The sequence below is a fragment of the Artibeus jamaicensis genome, unplaced genomic scaffold (assembly GCF_021234435.1).
Source record: "Artibeus jamaicensis isolate MK-2021 breed Jamaican fruit bat unplaced genomic scaffold, CSHL_Jam_final contig_594, whole genome shotgun sequence".
NCBI classification, from domain to species: Eukaryota; Metazoa; Chordata; class Mammalia; order Chiroptera; family Phyllostomidae; genus Artibeus; species Artibeus jamaicensis.
Genome location: NW_026521898.1, coordinates 1,754,068 through 1,772,772, shown reverse-complemented (window position 1 = coordinate 1,772,772; position 18,705 = coordinate 1,754,068). Strand labels below are relative to the sequence as shown.

The following is an 18,705-nucleotide window of genomic DNA, read 5'->3' as shown; positions in this document are numbered from 1 at the left end:
CCGACCACTTGGGAGGCCATCATGAAAGGACTTAAGGCTGCAACAAAGAGGGAGCAATGGACCCTTGCCCACTGGTTTTGACAAAGCCTGAGTCCCCATGTACTCTGGGAGAAGGACTTCCTGGCTGTAATCCTCTTAAGCCTGAATACCTCATGGGGAGGGGTGCAGCTCCTTGCCTTGCAGCACTCTTTCCCCAAGAGTGTCCTGGGGAAAAATCTAGCATCACAAAGACTTCCTGATAAACCTGTGAAATCTGTTCTGCTAAGAGTGCTTTCATTCATATGTTAGGGGTTTGAGCAAGAAACCCTAAAACTCTTCCAGACAGACTCTGACTCAGACTAAGCTCTCAGATTTCTTTGATCCTTGCTGCCCTGTATCTGTGTATTACAACCTAATAAAAGCCTTTGGAGGAAGGCGCTCAACACCTTTTCCCCTTGAGAAACTGGCCACTGCTCAAGGCCTTTTTCCTCTGGGAAACTGGCCACTTCTCCTCCCCAAGCAGATCACATCATGTCTCAGCCATGTTTACTCTCATCCGTGGCACAGGGGGACTTGCAAGCAAAGTTGCCCCCATAAAGTGACATAGACAAAATTCTATTCAATCCCAAATTTTTAAAAAATCAGGAAAATAAAGATACCCACTTAACATATTGTGATTATTATTTTTTACCTCAAACTAGCAGCCATTATTATATTTAATAATAAAAACACTAAAGATATTTGTCATACTATTCTCACAACTGCACATTTTCCTTGTACTGGAATACTTTTTTAGCCTTTTGCTATGTCTGGATTACTATTTACTCTTCAGTTCATGTAAGTCCTCTTAACTTTCCTTGACTCTCTAGGCTAGTTTGGTGCCCTTCGCCATATGCTTTTTTGACAACTTGTTTATCCCTTATAACAGATACCTCATGGTATTATAATTACCCACTTATATGTCTCCAACTTCCTGCTTCCAACTTCCATTAGAGGATAGAGTTTTTGACTTAGTTAACCCCATGCTGACATGTAGTGGGGTAATGGGGATGTGCTTGAGTGAAATCAATGAATGAAAACCACCAGGCAGTCTTAAACTATGGGTTTTCCCCTAATGTTCACATTTGGAGCATCTTTTTCTCCCCGAAATACCACCTGGATGGGGCCTTTAGTTACAGGAGGATTAGATGAAAACTTTCTGTTGACACGGAGATATTTAGAGAACCATTCCATAGAGAAAAAAAGATATATATTTTGAGGGGAGGTTAATAAGATGGTCACCTAGGAGCAATAAAGAATTGCCACTAGGAAGAATGACTGGTTGCTTTTGCAAGAGATGGGTATTTAATTGAAGAGATAAAAGAATGTGCAATGACATCTGTTTCCTTCTCGTCCATTGACCTAAATTTGCAATCCTATGGTGTGAGGGCTGAAGACTAGAAGATGAACAAGTCATTCATGAGAACCTGGGCATTCTGGGCATAAGTGGTGCTGCTCTGAGATCTAGAAGACATTTATTTCTATGTTATATATAGAAATAAATAATGATATGTACAAATATAAAAACTAGACTTCATCTGTTCTTCAAAAGATATGTTCATGAAAATGAAAACAAAAGCCATAGACTAAGCAAATATTTGTAATACTTATATCCACACTGGACTTGTATCAAGAATACATAAGTAATTATTACAACTTAGTAAGATAAAACATCCAAGTTTTTAAATAGACAATAGGCATAACATAATACTTCACAAAAGAAAATATGCCAAAAACACAAAAAGTACACAGGGAAATGAAAATTAAAATCACAATGAGATACTCTCAATCCCACTGGAATGACTGAAAATAACAAGACTGACAATATTAAATGTTGGTGAAGACAAGGAGTGACTGGGACTCCCATGCATTGCTCTTGAGAGTATAAAATGGTACAAGCATTTTGGAAAATCATTTGGCAATTTTTTAAAAAAGTGAAACATACCCTTACCACAAGACCCAGCAATTCTGCTCCTAGAAAATTTACCCAAGAGAAATACAAACATGTTCACACAATGATTTGTATGTAAATGGTAGCAGCTTTATTCACAATAGTCCTGAACTGGAAACACATCAAATACCCATCAAAAGATTCATGGAAAAACAAATTTTGGTTTACTTATACAATGACATCCTACTCAGTAAAAATAAATTACTAATATGCACATCAAGATAGACAAATCTTAAAAATGTTATGTGAAATAAAAGAAGCCAGACACAAAAGAATGTATATTGAATGATTTTAATTACAAAATTCTAAACCAGGCAAAATTAATTTATAGTAATAGGAATAATATTAGTGGCTATCTGTGATGGAAGGGCAGAGATTATTTGGGGTGGGTGCCAGGGTATAAGGGATCTTTTTGTGTAGTGATAGAAATGTGATGTATATTGATTGAGGAAATGGCTACACAGATGTACATTTATCAAAACTCATCAAGCTACACACTTAAAATGGGTGCAGTCTACTTATGTAAAATTGAAGTGACTGACAACACCAAATGTTGGCAAGCATAAAGAGCAGCTGCAACTCTTATACATTGCTGGTGGAAGTTCAAAAATGGTACAGACACTTTGAAACCTTGTTGGTTTCTTGTAAAATTAAGCACACACTTACCTTATGACTTACCAATTGCACTCCTAGTTGTTTACCCAAAGGAAATGAAACATCCATTTACAAGAAGACTTGTAGAAGAATATTTATAGAAGCTTTACCTATAATAGCCCCCCTCAACAACCTGAAAACAATATGAGTCAGTAGGTAAAAGAATGAACAAATTGTGGTCTATTCATTCAGTGAAATACTACACTGCAGTGTAAGTGGATGGACTCCTAATCTCTGCAACAACATACATGACTCTCATAAATATTATGTTGAGTGAAAGAGAACAGACACAAAAAGCTGGGCTATGGTTCCATTGATAAAACATTAAAAAATAGACAAGACTAGGGAAATCATAGTGTTAGACATCAAAAGTACAGTCATCTCTGAGACTGAGAAATTGACTGAAAGGGGACATAATGGAAATATTCTATATATTTTTTTCACTTTGTTTATTTCTCACATTTCTTGTTGTTGTTGTTCAGTTACAGTTGTCTCAATGGAGACAATGGAAATGTTCTGTATTCTGATTGGGGTGTTGGTTAGTTGAATGTACACAGTTCTCAAAGCCCATCAGATTGTATGGTTAACAGCTGTGCATTTCACTGTAAGCAAATTTCATACCAGTTAAATAACTTACTGCAAGGGGCTTCATTTCTAGTAATGGAACCTGGGAAATTCAGATCAATATCCCTGCTAAAAACATCTAAAAATGATGAGCAAAATATTTTAAAAATCTTCTTCAAAGTATCAAAGACCTAATAAAATAGTAAGAAATCATCAGAAAAAAAATCAAGGGAAATCCCTATCCAAAGAGGCAAGAGGGACCTGAGCACAAAAGTTCCTTTTGCCCTGAGGATTTTTGCCAATTCTGCCAATTATAGACTTGGATTGGCCAGCCTCATGGGATGAGGATAACAGTGTTTTCCCAAGGTGAGGAGTCTAATAGATCTTTCTCCATTAAGCTGTCATCACAAAGGGCAGCACCCTGATGGTAAGGGTGACTCAGAAATAAATCTGAGCCTTAAAACTGCCCTCATGAGACTGTGGGGAAGGTTGTGTTACCTTGACACTGAGTGAGAGCAAGGAGACAAAAATGTTGCAGTGCACACTCACAGACTTATCCTCACGGGAATTTTCAGCACGGTTTTGCAATCCCCTGACTGGAGCCTTAAGCTGCAAATTATTAGGTTCTGAACTTCTGAAAAGTGTTCCTGGGGCTTGTCAGAGGGAGAGGGAGATCCTCTCTGGAGGAAGAGACACCTTCTGAATAATCCACAAGTCAAAGAAGTCAAAATGGAAATAAGACAATATTTTGAGCTAAATTATACCCAAATATTGCATATCAAAACTTGTGGGATCTGAATAAAGTAATATTTAAAGATAAATTTGTAAACTTAATTGTATATAACAAAGAAGAAAGGCTAAAAACCTTACAAGGACTTTGTAAAAATAGAAAATTGTGGGCCAATATCATTCAATAACTAAATTCTAAAAATATTAACCAACCTCATCCAGTAATATATGAAAATGATGATACATAATAACCAAATTCTTATCCTACAAATTCAAGGTTGATTTTATGTTAGAATATCAAAAGTATAATTCATGACATTAAAAAAGAAAATCAGAGAATCATCTAAAAATGCAAAATATAAAAGCATTTAATAAAATATAATGTCCATTTATGATTTAAAAACTCTTAGGAACTAGGAATAAAAGGGAGGGATACTTTTTGAGTATAATTGAAAATTAATTTAGAGCAAATATTAACCTTGTAAGTACCACGCACTAACCAATTGCACCACTGGAGCTCCTAGAGCAAATATTAATCTTAATAGTGAAATAGTAAAAGCTTTCTTTCCTTCTGACACCAGGAACAGGATGCATGCTATTACCATTTCTTTCTTTGTTAAAAAAAATTGTTAAAATTAATTTTTGGAGAGAAAGGAAGGGAAGGGAGGGAGAAAGAGAGGAAGAGAAACATGGATAAGAAAAAGAACCATGAATTGGTTGCCTCCCACATGCTCCCTGACAGGGGACTGAACCTGCACCCTAGGCGTGTGACCTGAACAAGAATGGAACCAGTGAGCTTTCCCTTTGCTGGACAATGCCTGACCAACTGAGCCATACCAGTCAGGGCATTATCACCATTCCTATTCACTGTTGTACTAGAAGCCCTATACAGTAAGAAAAAGAAAGAAAAGGTAAAATGATTGGACAGGAAGATAAGAACTATTAATATTTTTACTTGATTATATAATTGTAGCTGCAGAAAATCAAAATTTTGTACTTTGAACTTTTGAACTGATAACAGTTTAGTAAGTTTTCTGCATGCACAATCAATGAAAATCCAATGTTATCTTCATAAATAGAAAAATTAAAAACAAAACATTAACAGCATCAAAATATGAAGTACATGAGAATAGATCAAATACAAGATGTAAAAGATCTCTACAGAGAGAGAAATTGTAAAATTTTTTTGAGGTAAAGTAAAAGTCAGAAACATTCAATAGCATAAAGATGTCAGTTCTTTTTTGTGCCCAGTTAGAGATTCGATACAATCTCAATGTACATACCACAAGTAATGTATGTGTGTGTGTGTGCATGTGAATAACTCGACAAGTTGACGAAAAAATATTTTTGATGAGATTTAAAAGAAAAGATTTTTGTTTATTTTCAGAGACAGGAGGAGGAATGAAGAAAAAGAAGGAGAGAGATATCATTTGGTTGCCTCTCTCATGTCCCTAAAACGGGGACCTACCCTGAAACCCAGGCTTGTGCCTTGACTGGGAATCAAACTGGTGACCTGGCAACCTTTCAGTTTGCAAGCTGGTGCTCAATCCACTGAGCCACACCAGCTGGGGCTAAAAAAAATTTTTTTAACATGCCAAGAATAGGCAATATACTCTCAAAGAAAAATAGGTGAAAAGACTTCTTGTACTGTATAGGAAGACATAGTATAAAGATGGTAGAAATCAAGAACATGCTATCAGCTTAGGAATAAGCAAATAGGCATTGTAACAGAATAGACAAATCAGAAACATGGATATTTGATACGTAACAGAGACGATTCTGAAAATTAGAAAAGGATTGATTTTTCAGTAAATGGTGCTGTGACAATATGTTAAATAAAATTGGGCTTACTTTATACTATAATAAATAAAACTATCTCCCAAATATGAAAGGCAAACTACAAAGTTTTTAGAATATAATATGGTAGAACTCTTATATGATCTCAGCGTGAGGAAGAGGGTGGTAGTCTTCTTAAATGACACAAAAGTCACTAACCATGAAGGAAGAGATTAAGACATCTTATTACACTAAAAATGAATTTCTGTATGTATTTCTCAGAAGACACCACAAAAAAGAATAAAAACACAAGACACAGAAGGGGAGAAGGAATCTGTAACAAACATTACTGTCAAGCACAGTATTTAAAATATATAAAAATATTTTTAAAAAATCACAATGGCACCAGAAATTGAAATTCATGCCTTCATTGAATGTTTATCTATTTACCTAACCCACATAACTTTGATTTTTCTATAAATTAAAAGATATTTATTAAAAAAATAAATAAAATATATAAAAATATTGTTGTTTCCTAAATCAATTAAATTAAAATTAATCCTAATAAGACATATTTAAAAATTGTACATGGCAATAGAAAAATGATAGAAAATTTAACAAAAATGAACAAAGAACTTAAATATGTCCTTAATAAAAGACAAAGACTGAATGTCATATATATGAAAAAGTCCTCATCCCTTTATTGCTCGAATAAATGCAATGTAAATAAAAATGACATACAGGATGGGCAAAAGTACATTTACAGTTATGAGTACATGAAACACAGAGTTAACAAAGCTATTTTAATAATCGTAAGCTGCATGTCTTTTTTCATACAAACAACTGTAAACCTACTTTGTCCACTTCCGTATTATTACACACCCACTAGATTAGCAAAACTTAAAATGCTGTTAGACATAGGGCAACAGGAACATTCTTAAAGAGCTGGAGGAATCTATATTGGTATATGCATTGCAAGGTACATCGCATTCACAATAATGTTCAGTGAAGACTCTAAATGAAAATAAAATGTCCATCAGTAATAGATACATGCATAAATTTTGGAATAGTTAAACAATGGAATATTGTATAATGGCAAGTAACAAAGATATCTATTTACAATAACACCAAATGAATCAAAGACTATTTCAACTAAAAAATGCAAAACAATACAATAATACAAATGCATTTATACCCAAATCCAACTGGCGAAACAAAATTATATGTTTAGAGTGCATACAGAAGTGGTAAAACTACAAAGAAAATCAAGAAAATTATGATTTAAAAATTAATATTACTGGTTAATTCAAAGGACAAAGGAATGGGGATATATGGGTACTGGCAATATTCTACTCCTTGACCTAGAGGTGGCTTAAAGGGCATACACTTTAATTATTCTTAAACCATATGCACAGTTTTATGTACTTTCTCTTTGTATATATTCCAATGAATGAAAAAATAAAAAATATTTTAAGTTAGTGTGATTTCGTTTTCCATCCATGGGCTGGGGAGGACCTGACATACAGTGACAGTAAGTAATCTTGCTTTTTGACTTATGAAGACTGAGATACTGGGAAGTATTTTTCCTTTTTAAAATTTAGGCTCTAGCCTTAGCTGGTGTGGCTCAGTGGATTGAGCACCGGCCTGTGAACCAAAGGGTTGCTGGCTCCATTCCTAGTCAGGGCACACGCCTGAGTTGCAGGCCAGGTCCTCAGTAGTGGTCATGAGAGAAAGGCAACCACACATTGATGTTTCTCTCACTCTCTTTCTCCCTCCCTTCCCCTCTATCTAAAAATAAGTAAATAAAAACCTTTAAAAAATAAAATAAAATTTAGGCTTTAAAATTTTCAGTGACTAATTTTTAACTTTTAAAATGGTATTTGGTAATGTTAGTAACAATAATGTTAATGATAATCATAAAGCTTGTCACTTATAAAGTTTCTTTTATATACCAGTCATTTAAATCTCATTTTTTAGACCTCAATGATCCTGTAAGGTAAATGTTACCACTTTCGTCTGGCAGATTAGAAATGCTGCGGCTCAGCTAGGCTGAGCAACTGTTCTGAGTTTACACAGCTAATAAGTCTCAAATGAAAGCCTAAGCTATCCGTTTCCAGTGCCCATGCTTTCTCCATCCACTAGGCTGCTCTCTTCATTATGGCACTTATAAACGTATGTTAATGGCATTTTTCAGATAAATAAGGAAATACATATTTATTTTAGAAAATCGAAAAGCACAAACTGTAATTGCTATTCCTATTCTAGAGATAATCATTGTTAGTATTTGGTGTAGCAATATTGTCTGTTTTTCTAACTAGAAATTTATCTGTATTATCATTCAGCTGTTAATAGTGTGTTTTTTTTTAGTCAAAATTAGAATCTTACTGCATATACTATTCTATGGTCTGCCCTTCCCCCACCATGTTTATGTTTTCATGTTGTTAAGCAGTCTTCTACATATAACTTAATGAAAGAATAATATTTTTCTTATGTTATACCATGTCTATTCTACTATATCTATTATACCATATCTATTCACCAACTTGTGCTTAGGTTCTAGTTTAATGTTTTAAATATAATAAATAATATCATTATGGATATCTTAAAAGGTAATATATGGACTTCCGCCAAGATGGAGGTATAGGTGGATGTGCCGTACCTTCTCACACAACCAAGTTTAGGGACAACTAAATATTAGCATCAGAAAACACAACCAGAACATGGAAAATTGAACTTTTCGGAAGTCCGTTAACAACAAATTCTTCAGCCCGACCGGTAAGGGGCGAAACCGGCCTTTCGTGAGGGGTTGCACAGGAGGACTCCGGTTGGACGGACCCAGGCGCGGAATCCAGACGCGCGAATCCAGACGCACGGGTTCCAAACCCAGGATTGGACCTAGTGAGCCACCGAGCAACCCACCGGGGTGAGCGACTGCTGAGGAGACAGTGGGGAGGCGGTGCTGCGTGTTGACTGCAGTTGCCTACCTGCGGGCGAGCGGACAGGCGAGGGAGTGGGCGGGTGGACTGGGCCCGGCGTCCCCGTGGCAAGCGGCAGTAGAGGGCGCCGCCATTTCCCCGCTCTGACCACGCCCCCACATACAACGTCACAACCCAGCGACCTGGGAGTCCAAGGCGCCGTTTCTCACATTTAAAGGGCCAGAACAGACCAAAAATGTCGCAGGAAGACCTCAAAGCCCCAGAGATAAATCTAAGTGACGAAGAAATAGCAAAACTCTCAGACGCACAGTTTAAAACACTGGTCATCAGCTTCCTCATAGATCTGGTTGATTATAGCCACAAATTAGAGAAACATATGAAGGCTAAATTAAGGGAAATGAATGGAATTCCACAGGAAACCCATAGAGATGAAAAGGTAACTGGGACTCAAATCAATGGAGTGGACCAGAAGAAAGCAAATAATGGCCAAACAGAAAAGAGTCAAGGAGCAAGAATTCAAAGAAATGAGGAGAGTCTTAGGAACCTCCAGGACATCTTTAAACGCTCCAATATCCGAATTATAGGGGTACCAGAAGGGGGAAAGACACAACCACCAGTGGAAAAATTATTTGAACAAATAATAAAAGAAAATTTCCCCAATCTGGAAAAGGAAATAGACTTCCAAGAAATCCAAGAAGCCCAGAGAGTACCAAAAAAGTTGGACTCAAGAAGAAACACACCAAGGCACATCATAATTACATTAGCCAAGATTAAAATGAAGGAGAGAATCCTAGAAGCAGCAAGAGCTAAGGGGACAATCACCTACAAAGGAGTCCCCATCAGACTGTCAGCAGATTTCTCAAAAGAGACCTTACAGGCAAGAAGGGGCTGGAAAGAAATATTCCAAGTCATGAAATCTAAAGACCTACAACCAAGATTGCTCTATCCAGCAAAACTTTCATTTAGAATGGAAGGACAGATAAGGTGCTTCTCAGATAAGATCAAATTCAAGGAGTTCATCATCACCAAGCCCTTATTATATGAAATGTTAAAGGGACTTATCTAAGAAAAAGAAGTTAAAGAAACATGAACAGTGAAAGAACAACAAGCTCACAGTTATTAACATCCACACCTAAAACGAAAGCAAACTAAAAGAACAGCTAGATCAGGAGTGGAAATATAGAAATGAAGATCTCAAGGAGGGTTAGCAACAGGGGAGTGGGAGGAGGAGATGGGGGGAGAAGGTACAGAAAATAAGTAGCATAGACAGTAGATAGAAAATAGATGGGGGGGCAAGAATAGCATGGGAAATATAGAACCTAAAAGACTTGAGACACATGGACATAAACTAAAGGGGGGTAATGGTGGGGATGGGGGGGCAGGTGGAGGGGAATGAAGGGGGGAATAGAACAACTGTAACAGCATAATCAATTTAAAAAAATAAATTAAAAAAAAGGTAATATGTACAACTTTATTTCGGGGGAACTAAATTCTGAGAACTGCAATTTGGGGTCAGAGGGCATGACCAAATCACCTTCCATAATGATTAGAGCAATTTACCTTTCAACCGGAAATATATTAGAATGCCCGTCACCCTGTGTTCTCCCAGACTTTATTTAAACTGAAAATATTTCTCATATAAGAGCTGGGACTTATAATGCCATTTGACCAGCTACCATGGTCCTTTTGAACCCCAAAACTTTTGTACTTTTGAACTTAAAAGATAAAACCTAACAACTTATTATAAATCATTACATAATATCCAAGTTTATTTTCCACATAAAATATATTTAAAAATTTTTATTGTTGTTTAATTACAGTTGTCCACATTTTCCCCCATTACTCTCCCCTGCTTTACCCTCCCCTCCAATTCAATCCTCCCCACACCACCCCATTGTCTTTGTCCATGTGTCCTTTTACATGTTCCTTGCCTTAACCCTTCCCCTTCCTTCCCCTTTTATCCCCTTGCCCCCACCCCTCTGGTTACTGTCAGTTTGTTCTTTATTTCCATGTCTCTGGTTCTACTTTTTGTTTTGTTGATTAGGTTACACTTATAGTTGAAAAATATAACTCTTACCTTTAAGAGGAAATAACATCCCTGAGAGTATGTGAAGTTTTCACTTATCTGTCCACCAGCCACTAAATACCACCCCCCCAACTCAGTACTTTTTCTTTATGGAAAATTTCTCTCCTGCATCTTGCCCTCTTGGGAAAAGCAGTCCAACATTTGGTCAGAAGAACACGACTTGGGATTTGCACTTCTGTAATTTCATGCCTTGAAATTACACTTCCAATTTAGGAAGTAGAAAAACACTCCCAAGAATGTAAACATTAATATAACCTTTCTCCAATTTCAAAAACTAAAAAATGATGACTCATGCCGTAGAATGGATTTTTAAAAAATTGAGCATGAACGTTCAGACTTTCCCGATTTGTTTCACAACAGTATCATGCATTTTATCTTGTCCCAAACATTTTATTTTGTTCTTTCATTTTCAGGCTTAAATAATAAATGGAAGGGAGACATGAACATGGAATGGGGGAAAAGGCAGAAAGTTCCTATGGTGTTGGGTTGGAATTAGAAACATGTAAGTACGAACCCACAATTTTAAAATATATATGAGGTCTGTCCAGAAAGTATCCAGCTATCTGTTATGAAAAATAAAGACATTTATTGAAGAAGATAGAAGATACAAGAAACTTTGTCTGTGGACAATGACACCTCAGTCCCCTTCAAAGCAAGCATCTTGTGGCCTCACACAGTTCTCCCAATCGCCATCAGCTGCCCCATTGTATTTTCCTGAATCTCATTAATAGTCTGAAATCTCTTCCCTTTCAAATGTGCAATGTTTTTAAATCTTTTCTCTTTCAAATGCAAATTTGATTTTAGTTTTGGGAAAAGCCATAAGTCACAGAGTGCCAAATCTGGTCTATAGGGACACTGAGTCACCTGAGTGATCTTATGTTTCTCAGAAAAACTCTGCACGAGACATGATGCATGAGTAGGTGTGTTGTCGTGATGAAGTTGCCAATCACCGGTTGCCCATACCTGTGACCTTCTGAATCATCTGAATAGTTTCCACAGAGGAATGTTCAAGCTTAAAGCAAAATGTGATGCAGATTTGTTCCTCTACTCTCAGTCATTTTGAATGTGATGGCCACACAGCACGCATGCTCACTCAGTGGCGTTTTCTACCCCCCACTGACTAGTACAATGTAGTTACCATTGTTTACACATGTGCATTCCAGTCCACTCTCTTTGGCTACCAGGTTACATTCTTGATGTTGGACAAACTGTTCTCATTTTATTAACAGTGGCTGGACTTTTTCTGGACAGACTTCGTATGTATTTCCTAGCTCTGTCCACTGAGAGGACTAGAAGCAATGATACCCCAGTAGTAGAGAACACTCCAATTGCCCTCATCTTGATTTCTAAATATCTCTCCTAAAAGGAAGTGCTCCTTTGAGAAATAACAGGTTCTAGAAATAGGGCAAAAAGAATACAAGGTGAACTTTAAACATCTTGTTATGCCAGAAAGTAAGGAAGTACTCAAAAAATAGTGATAACATATCAAAAGTACACAAGAGCTAATTTAAAGGTGCTTGTGTTGACCAAATCTGGAACAATTTGAGCATCAACATGAATACAAAAGGAAATGTATATTCATTTTTTTAAATCCATGAGTTCATACTGATACTAAAATGAGAAGGAAATCAGAATGGAGATAGAAAGCTTTTCTGTATAGAAAAATATTAATTAGCCCTGGCTGGTGTAGCTCAGTGGATTGAGCACGGGCCTTGGAACTAAACAACCATGGTTCGATTCCCAGTCAGGGCACATGACTGGGTTGTAGGCCAGTTTCCAGCAGGGGATGCATGAGAGGCAAACGTACATTGATATTTCTCTCCCTCTCTCCTTCCCTTCCCCTCTCAAGATAAATAAATAAAATCTTTAAAAAGTATCAATTAATACATGTGGGAGAGATAATAGAACTAGAAAAATCACCATTTGTCAATCACCATGGTAGTAACTTATTCAGGCAAGAATGGATGCTAAAATCATAGGGTAATAGATTGTTGGGGAACAGGATACCAATAAATTCTCACTCATTACTTATTAATTACAAAAAGCAAAAGGGTAACTTTACATTGGAGAAACCTGGAAAATATCACCTTAATTAGATCTCCAAATTTAACATGACTCATCATGACACAAGCTACATCACGTACCACCTATTGTGACATTCTGAAAAAGATACAATATCACTTGTAGTTTTCATGTCTAGCAGTTTACCTGGTCCCAAACATAAAAAAAAATCATGCAATTCAAATTGAGAGACAGTTTATGAAGAAATTGGCCTCAGAGTCTCCAAAACTGTCATGAAGGGCTAAAAAAAAATAGACTGGGTGATCATTCCCTGAATAGATAAAAGGAGGCTAAAGAGACATGACAACAAAATGTGCTATGTGATTTTTTTATTAGATCTTGTTATGTGGGATAGTGTCTTTGTTCTGAGGAGACATATGCTAATATATTTAGAAATAAAGTTTCATGAGATCTGTAACTCATATGGAAAATGTTAACACTTGGTGAATCTATACTAAGGGTGTACAGATATTCATTGTACTATTCTTGCAAATTCTCTGCTGTTTTAATAGGTCAGAAACAAAAAGTCATACAAGCTTTGGAAACATGAATTTATGATAGTATTTGTGCAATGTGCTTTGTTACCATTGATTATCACGTGTGCTGTGTTCTAAAGAGTATATTAACTCAGTGACAAGTATTTACACTTTACAAGAAAGTAAAAGAGGATATAATAGATGGAAAAAAATTGTGCAATCATTATAGGAGTAATTAATTAAAATATTATTTAATATTTATGAAGAATTGAATTCTTAAATGACTACATCTATACTTTTATCTAGTTTTTAAAACTCTCCTATTTTATTTTCATTTTTAATTACACAAAATTTAGCTTCTCACTGGCACTTGGAAATTTTAAGGTTCTAATATCAAATTGGGTTTTGAACATGTCTTGGTATTTTGTAACAACATCATCCTCTTTGCTCAAAGTATTATATCTCTCAATTGAAAATGAGAGATAGAAGCTAATTTTAAATTACCATTAATTTTGCCATTAATTACAGCATTACATATTACATATGTGGTATTCATACCAGAAGAAGAAAAGAGTGAGGGTCTTAACTCTTTCCCACTCACCATTTCCTCTTTGTCTTGGCTCCAGGTGACCTAACAGGTGTGGGTTATAATTTACATGCTCTTGGATTCCAACCTTGGTCTCACCTGAAATAGCTGTCCACAAACTGTTCAGTAGTGCTTTTTTCTTCTTTTTAAAAAAACATATATACTTTTTATTACTGGAATTAGGTTTTCTGTTTTCTTAATTACTTCATTGAAGTATAATTTACACATTTTAAAGTTCACCTATCTTAATGTTCAATTTATCAATGTTTTAGGCAATGTAATGAGTTGTATAATCATCACCGCAGTGCAGTTCTTGAACATTTCCATAACCCCAATAAGATTTTGTTTGCAATTAATCCCTGTTCCTACTCTCAGCCCCCTGCAACCACTAATCTTCTTTCTGTGTTTATAGAGTTGCTTTTCTTGGGCATTTCATACAAAAGGAACCTTACAGTGTGGTCTTTGTTTCGGGTGTTTTTTCACTTAGCATAGTGTTTCTATTTATTCAAGTTGTAGCAGGGATCAGTACTTCATCTTCTCTTATTGTTGAGTAGCATGCCATTTGAATGGATATATCACATATTATCTTTTTCTATTCACCAAAGCAATTGATGGACATTTGTGTTATTTCCAGTTTTGAACTATCGTGAATAATGCTACTGTGAACGTTCATGTGCAAAGCTTTGTGTGTTCACGTCAATTCATTTCTCTCGAGTAGATACCTAGGAGAAGAATTGTTAGGTTATTTGGGAACCTAACTTAAAAAGTTAGGAACTTTTTAAGAAACCGCCAAACTGTTTTTCAAAACAGTTGGCCCACTGTACATTTTACACCAATGAAGGCAAGAGAAGGGTTTCAGTTACTTACATTCTTGTCAACATTTGCTTTTCTCTATCTTTTTTTAAAAGATTTTATTTCTTTATTTTTAGAGAGGGGAAGGAGGAGAGAAATGTTAATGTGTGGTTATCTCTCATTCACCCCCTACTGGGGACCTGGACTGTAACCCAGGCATGTGCCCTGACTGAGAATTGAACTGGCTACTCTTTGGCTCAATCCACTGAACCACAGCAGCCAGGGATGTCTGTTTTTTTTATTATAGAATTTCTAGTAGATTGAAAATGCTATTCAATTGTGATTTTAATTTGCATCTTCCTAATGACTGATTTGGGACATTTTTTCATATGCTTATTAATCAATGCATTTGTATATCTTCTTTGATGAAATGTTTTTCAAATATTCTGCTCCTTTTTAAAATTTGGTTGTCATCATATTGTTGATTTGTAAGAGTTTATTATATATTGACAATATAATTCCTTTATTAAATATGTGATCTCACAGTATTTTTCCAACTCTATAACTTACAGTGTCTTTTAAGAAGAAAATGTTTTTGAATTTCAATGAAGTTCAATTTTTCTGTTTTCATTTTTATGGGTGATAAAACTGGTAATTTTTGAAAGGAAGAAAATTCAATAGTTTTGTGGCTAACAGGATATGTTTTTCATTTGCATTTTGGTACTTGTGAGGCCTTCTTCTGGAAACATTCACAATGCCATGTACAAATATAAACAAATTAATATTATCCAACCTGGCTTGAATGTCAACAGTATAGATTCATTGGCAATGCATAATTTTATGTTGCTCCTTTAAAAGCATAGACTCTGGAGAGTTAACTAAAATGTCCTTTGGAAAGCATCCCCATTTCTATGGTTTTGTAGAATGCTGTATTCCCAATGTATTCCCACTTTTTAAGACCTCTAATTCCAAAATGTTAATGAAAACTGCAAAGAGTGTCACTGGGCCTACTTTTAGTCTCACTGGGAACATTTCCAAGAATAAGAGCATCTTTAAGATATTTCCATTATTTTTTGGACTTAGGGTGCTGAAGCCAGGTGAGTAGATAACAATGGATATATGCGTGTATTACCTAATTGTTTATTTGATCTTCTTGTGGTCAAGAATTGTACCATTTTGCTGTCCTCTGTTCCATCAGAAGCTAGAAATTGTAAGAAATAGCAGAACCTGGATGACTGTTATCTAATTTTAGAAGATAAGTAGTAAGTAGTGTGGCTTCTTTTAGCTAACTCTTCTTTTTTAGGAAAAATAGACATAATTAAAATTTTTCTCTCTAGTAATTAATGAATAAATATTTGTTGAGTACATACTGTTCATGGAAGTACGTACATACTGTATATGTAATGACTTCCAAGTTTATATCTCCAGGCTGGAACCCCAAAGTCCAGGTTTCTCTCTACAACCTATTCAGCCCGAATGTCTACTGGACATGTCAAAAACAGCTCCTGCCCTTCTCCCACCCCCAAATTGCTCCTCCCATGGAGCAATGACCTTTTTTAATCTCAGTTAATGTCAACTTTCTCCTTGAAGTGCTCAGGAAAAAATTTGGAAGTCCATCCTTTTCTACTACATTTCTTTCATACCCCATATCCAATCCATCACAAATCCTATTGGTTTCAAGTAGAATATGAAATACTGAATAGGATTCTAAAACAGAAAGTGGACATTAGGGAAACGCATAGAATCTGAATAAACTGTGGAGTTTGGTTAATAAAGTATCAGCATTGTTTCATTAATTATGATAATATCAATGTAAATTTTCAAAACGAGGGAAATTTGGGCATGGGCATAGGAAAACTGTGCTATTTTATCACTTTTCACCTCTCTGTAGATTTAAAAATACTATAACATTTTTAACAAATTAAAAAAGAACACAAACAAATGGATTCTGCTGGTTTCTTGCTCACAAGAGCTTGTGGCTGGTTTGCTGAAGCCAAAGGGATGGAAAGTCTGATTTGCTGTTTTGATGGTCTGAGTAGAGGGTGTGGTCAAATCAGCAGAAGGCCGTACACGTTTTATTCTTCCTGCAGAGAGATCTGTCAACCTATCAGCACTATTTCATACTTTATTATGCTGAGAAAAATTGGTAACCCGAAGTCAGCTCAGTCTTTTCATAACAATTTTGTCAAATAATTTATCTCTAACAAATATATAATTTTGCTTATTCTTCCTGAAGAACAAAGTTTTCTAATTCTAGAAAAATAGCAGAAGTTCTGCTTTTAAAGAGTTTGCCATAATTCTCTATATACTATCCAAGTGGAAGCATGTATTTTATTTTATATAGAATACATCATTGATCTGAATAAAAATATATATTTTTTAAATCAAGAGAGCACTAGAGAATGCTGTTAGAGTAAGGGTGGAGGAATCAGCAAAGGTTCAAAAAAAAGGGGGAAATCATCCAGGCCTTGAAGCATTGTAGGATTGTCTGTATTAGTAGTTCTATTTACTAAGCAATCCAGGATTTATGCCAGTTACATAAAGCTAGGAATGCACTGCTGTTAGAATCGGGCAGGTGAGTTATTTGCTCAGATTGTCTTTTCTTGGCTTGTGATGGAAAAATAGGGGGAAAGGCGCAGTGTTGCCTGTAGAGGGAGTTTATGAAAATTTGTTCCCGTTCTTCGTAACTCCCTAGATGCCTGTGCCTTCAATCTTTCCCTAGAGCTATAAACAGTTGGAGACACTGCAAAGGATTTTAAGGATTAAAAAACTAAAACTTGCTAAGTGCTTTCAGAGGATCTCTCATATTCATGTTAAAGTGTGAAATGGGAAACCAAAGGTGGTCGTGGGGTTCCCTCACCCAGGATCCTCCTGTCTGGGACTGAACAGTTACATGATCGTAAATGTGAAAGGGTCTGCATATTGGACATATGATCTCCAAAGACAAATGCAGTTTTATAATTCTGGCAGTGTTGCCACACTGATGGGAGGAAAAGGTGAAGGTGATATTTCATCCACTGCTCCCAGTCTGTCCTTTCCTTACCTGACCTCTGAAATGGAGCCACTGGCCTTGAAAAGCCTGGTGTCTAAAATTAATATTCTTCCCCATCTGACTAAGAAGGCAACAGCTGAGCAACATGAGATCAAGGACCATATTAGTTTAAACAGGGGCTTAAAGTGGCATTTGAGAGAGAGGATACTTCTTTTCATAATGGAGACTTGTCTTTTCAGAAGAGTTATACTGACTGACAGTGAAGACTTATGCCATACAATTGTGTAGTCATTTTGAACTCTGAAAAACTTCCCTTTATCTGTTGGAACTTATACTCTACACTTGGAGTGGTCAAAATTATAGGATGTCCTCCTATAAATGGTAATTACTCTATTTTTCTAAATTGTTATAACCTCTCAAATGTCTTCTCTTCTTCTCCATGTTGCCTTAAATAACAAGTTGTACCAGACTCCAGGTAGGGTTTAACATTTAATTTTTCCCAAAATTATTGTATGTTGGACCTAAACTTTTGTTTTAATGTTACTTTTTTGTGCATTTCTGATTCAACTTACCATTTGCAATTACATGTTATATTTTAGTTGTAATTTGCCTTAGAAATAGCCATGCACTTCTGTTCTCATTTGAATAATGATTTTTTTCCAGGGACATTGGAAGAATTCTAATAGTAGTCTATAATGTGTCTTATAGAGTTCTGGTTGATACTATTTACATTTTAGTGTGCTTGGGTGTAAGATCTTCATGTGGCTAAACTGCATTTTGTAGAGCACTGAATCTTAAATAATTTGAACCTCAAGGTATTATGTTACTGTATGAGTTGAGGAAATGAAAGATGAAGTTTTCTGGAAATAATCAGATTATTTCAAACTGACAAAAGCTGGAAGAAGAAATGTTCAGAAAATCTCCAGCAGGGGGCCTCAGAAGTTAGAGGTGGGAAGCTTCCAGGAATTCAAATCACAGTCCCCTCATAATCAAGGGATGTGTCAATACATGCATGCATACATGCATGTAGATCTCCAGTATCAAAGCAGTATTATGTGTATTACCTAATTTGTAAGGAAAGGAT

General features: G+C 35.8%; 1 protein-coding gene across 2 annotated transcripts in view; it reads left to right on the top strand.

The window, feature by feature from the left end:
- The first annotated feature begins 17,853 nt into the window (after window positions 1-17,853).
- Window positions 17,854-18,705, top strand: part of MYLK4 (myosin light chain kinase family member 4) — a 113,994-nt gene continuing 113,142 nt past the window's right edge. For both annotated transcript variants that reach the window (XM_053670564.1, XM_053670563.1), the window contains exon 1: window positions 17,854-18,002. In XM_053670564.1, coding sequence (XP_053526539.1) covers window positions 17,986-18,002 — 17 coding nt within the window. In that variant the 5' untranslated portion in view covers window positions 17,854-17,985. The remainder of the gene's footprint in view (window positions 18,003-18,705) is intronic.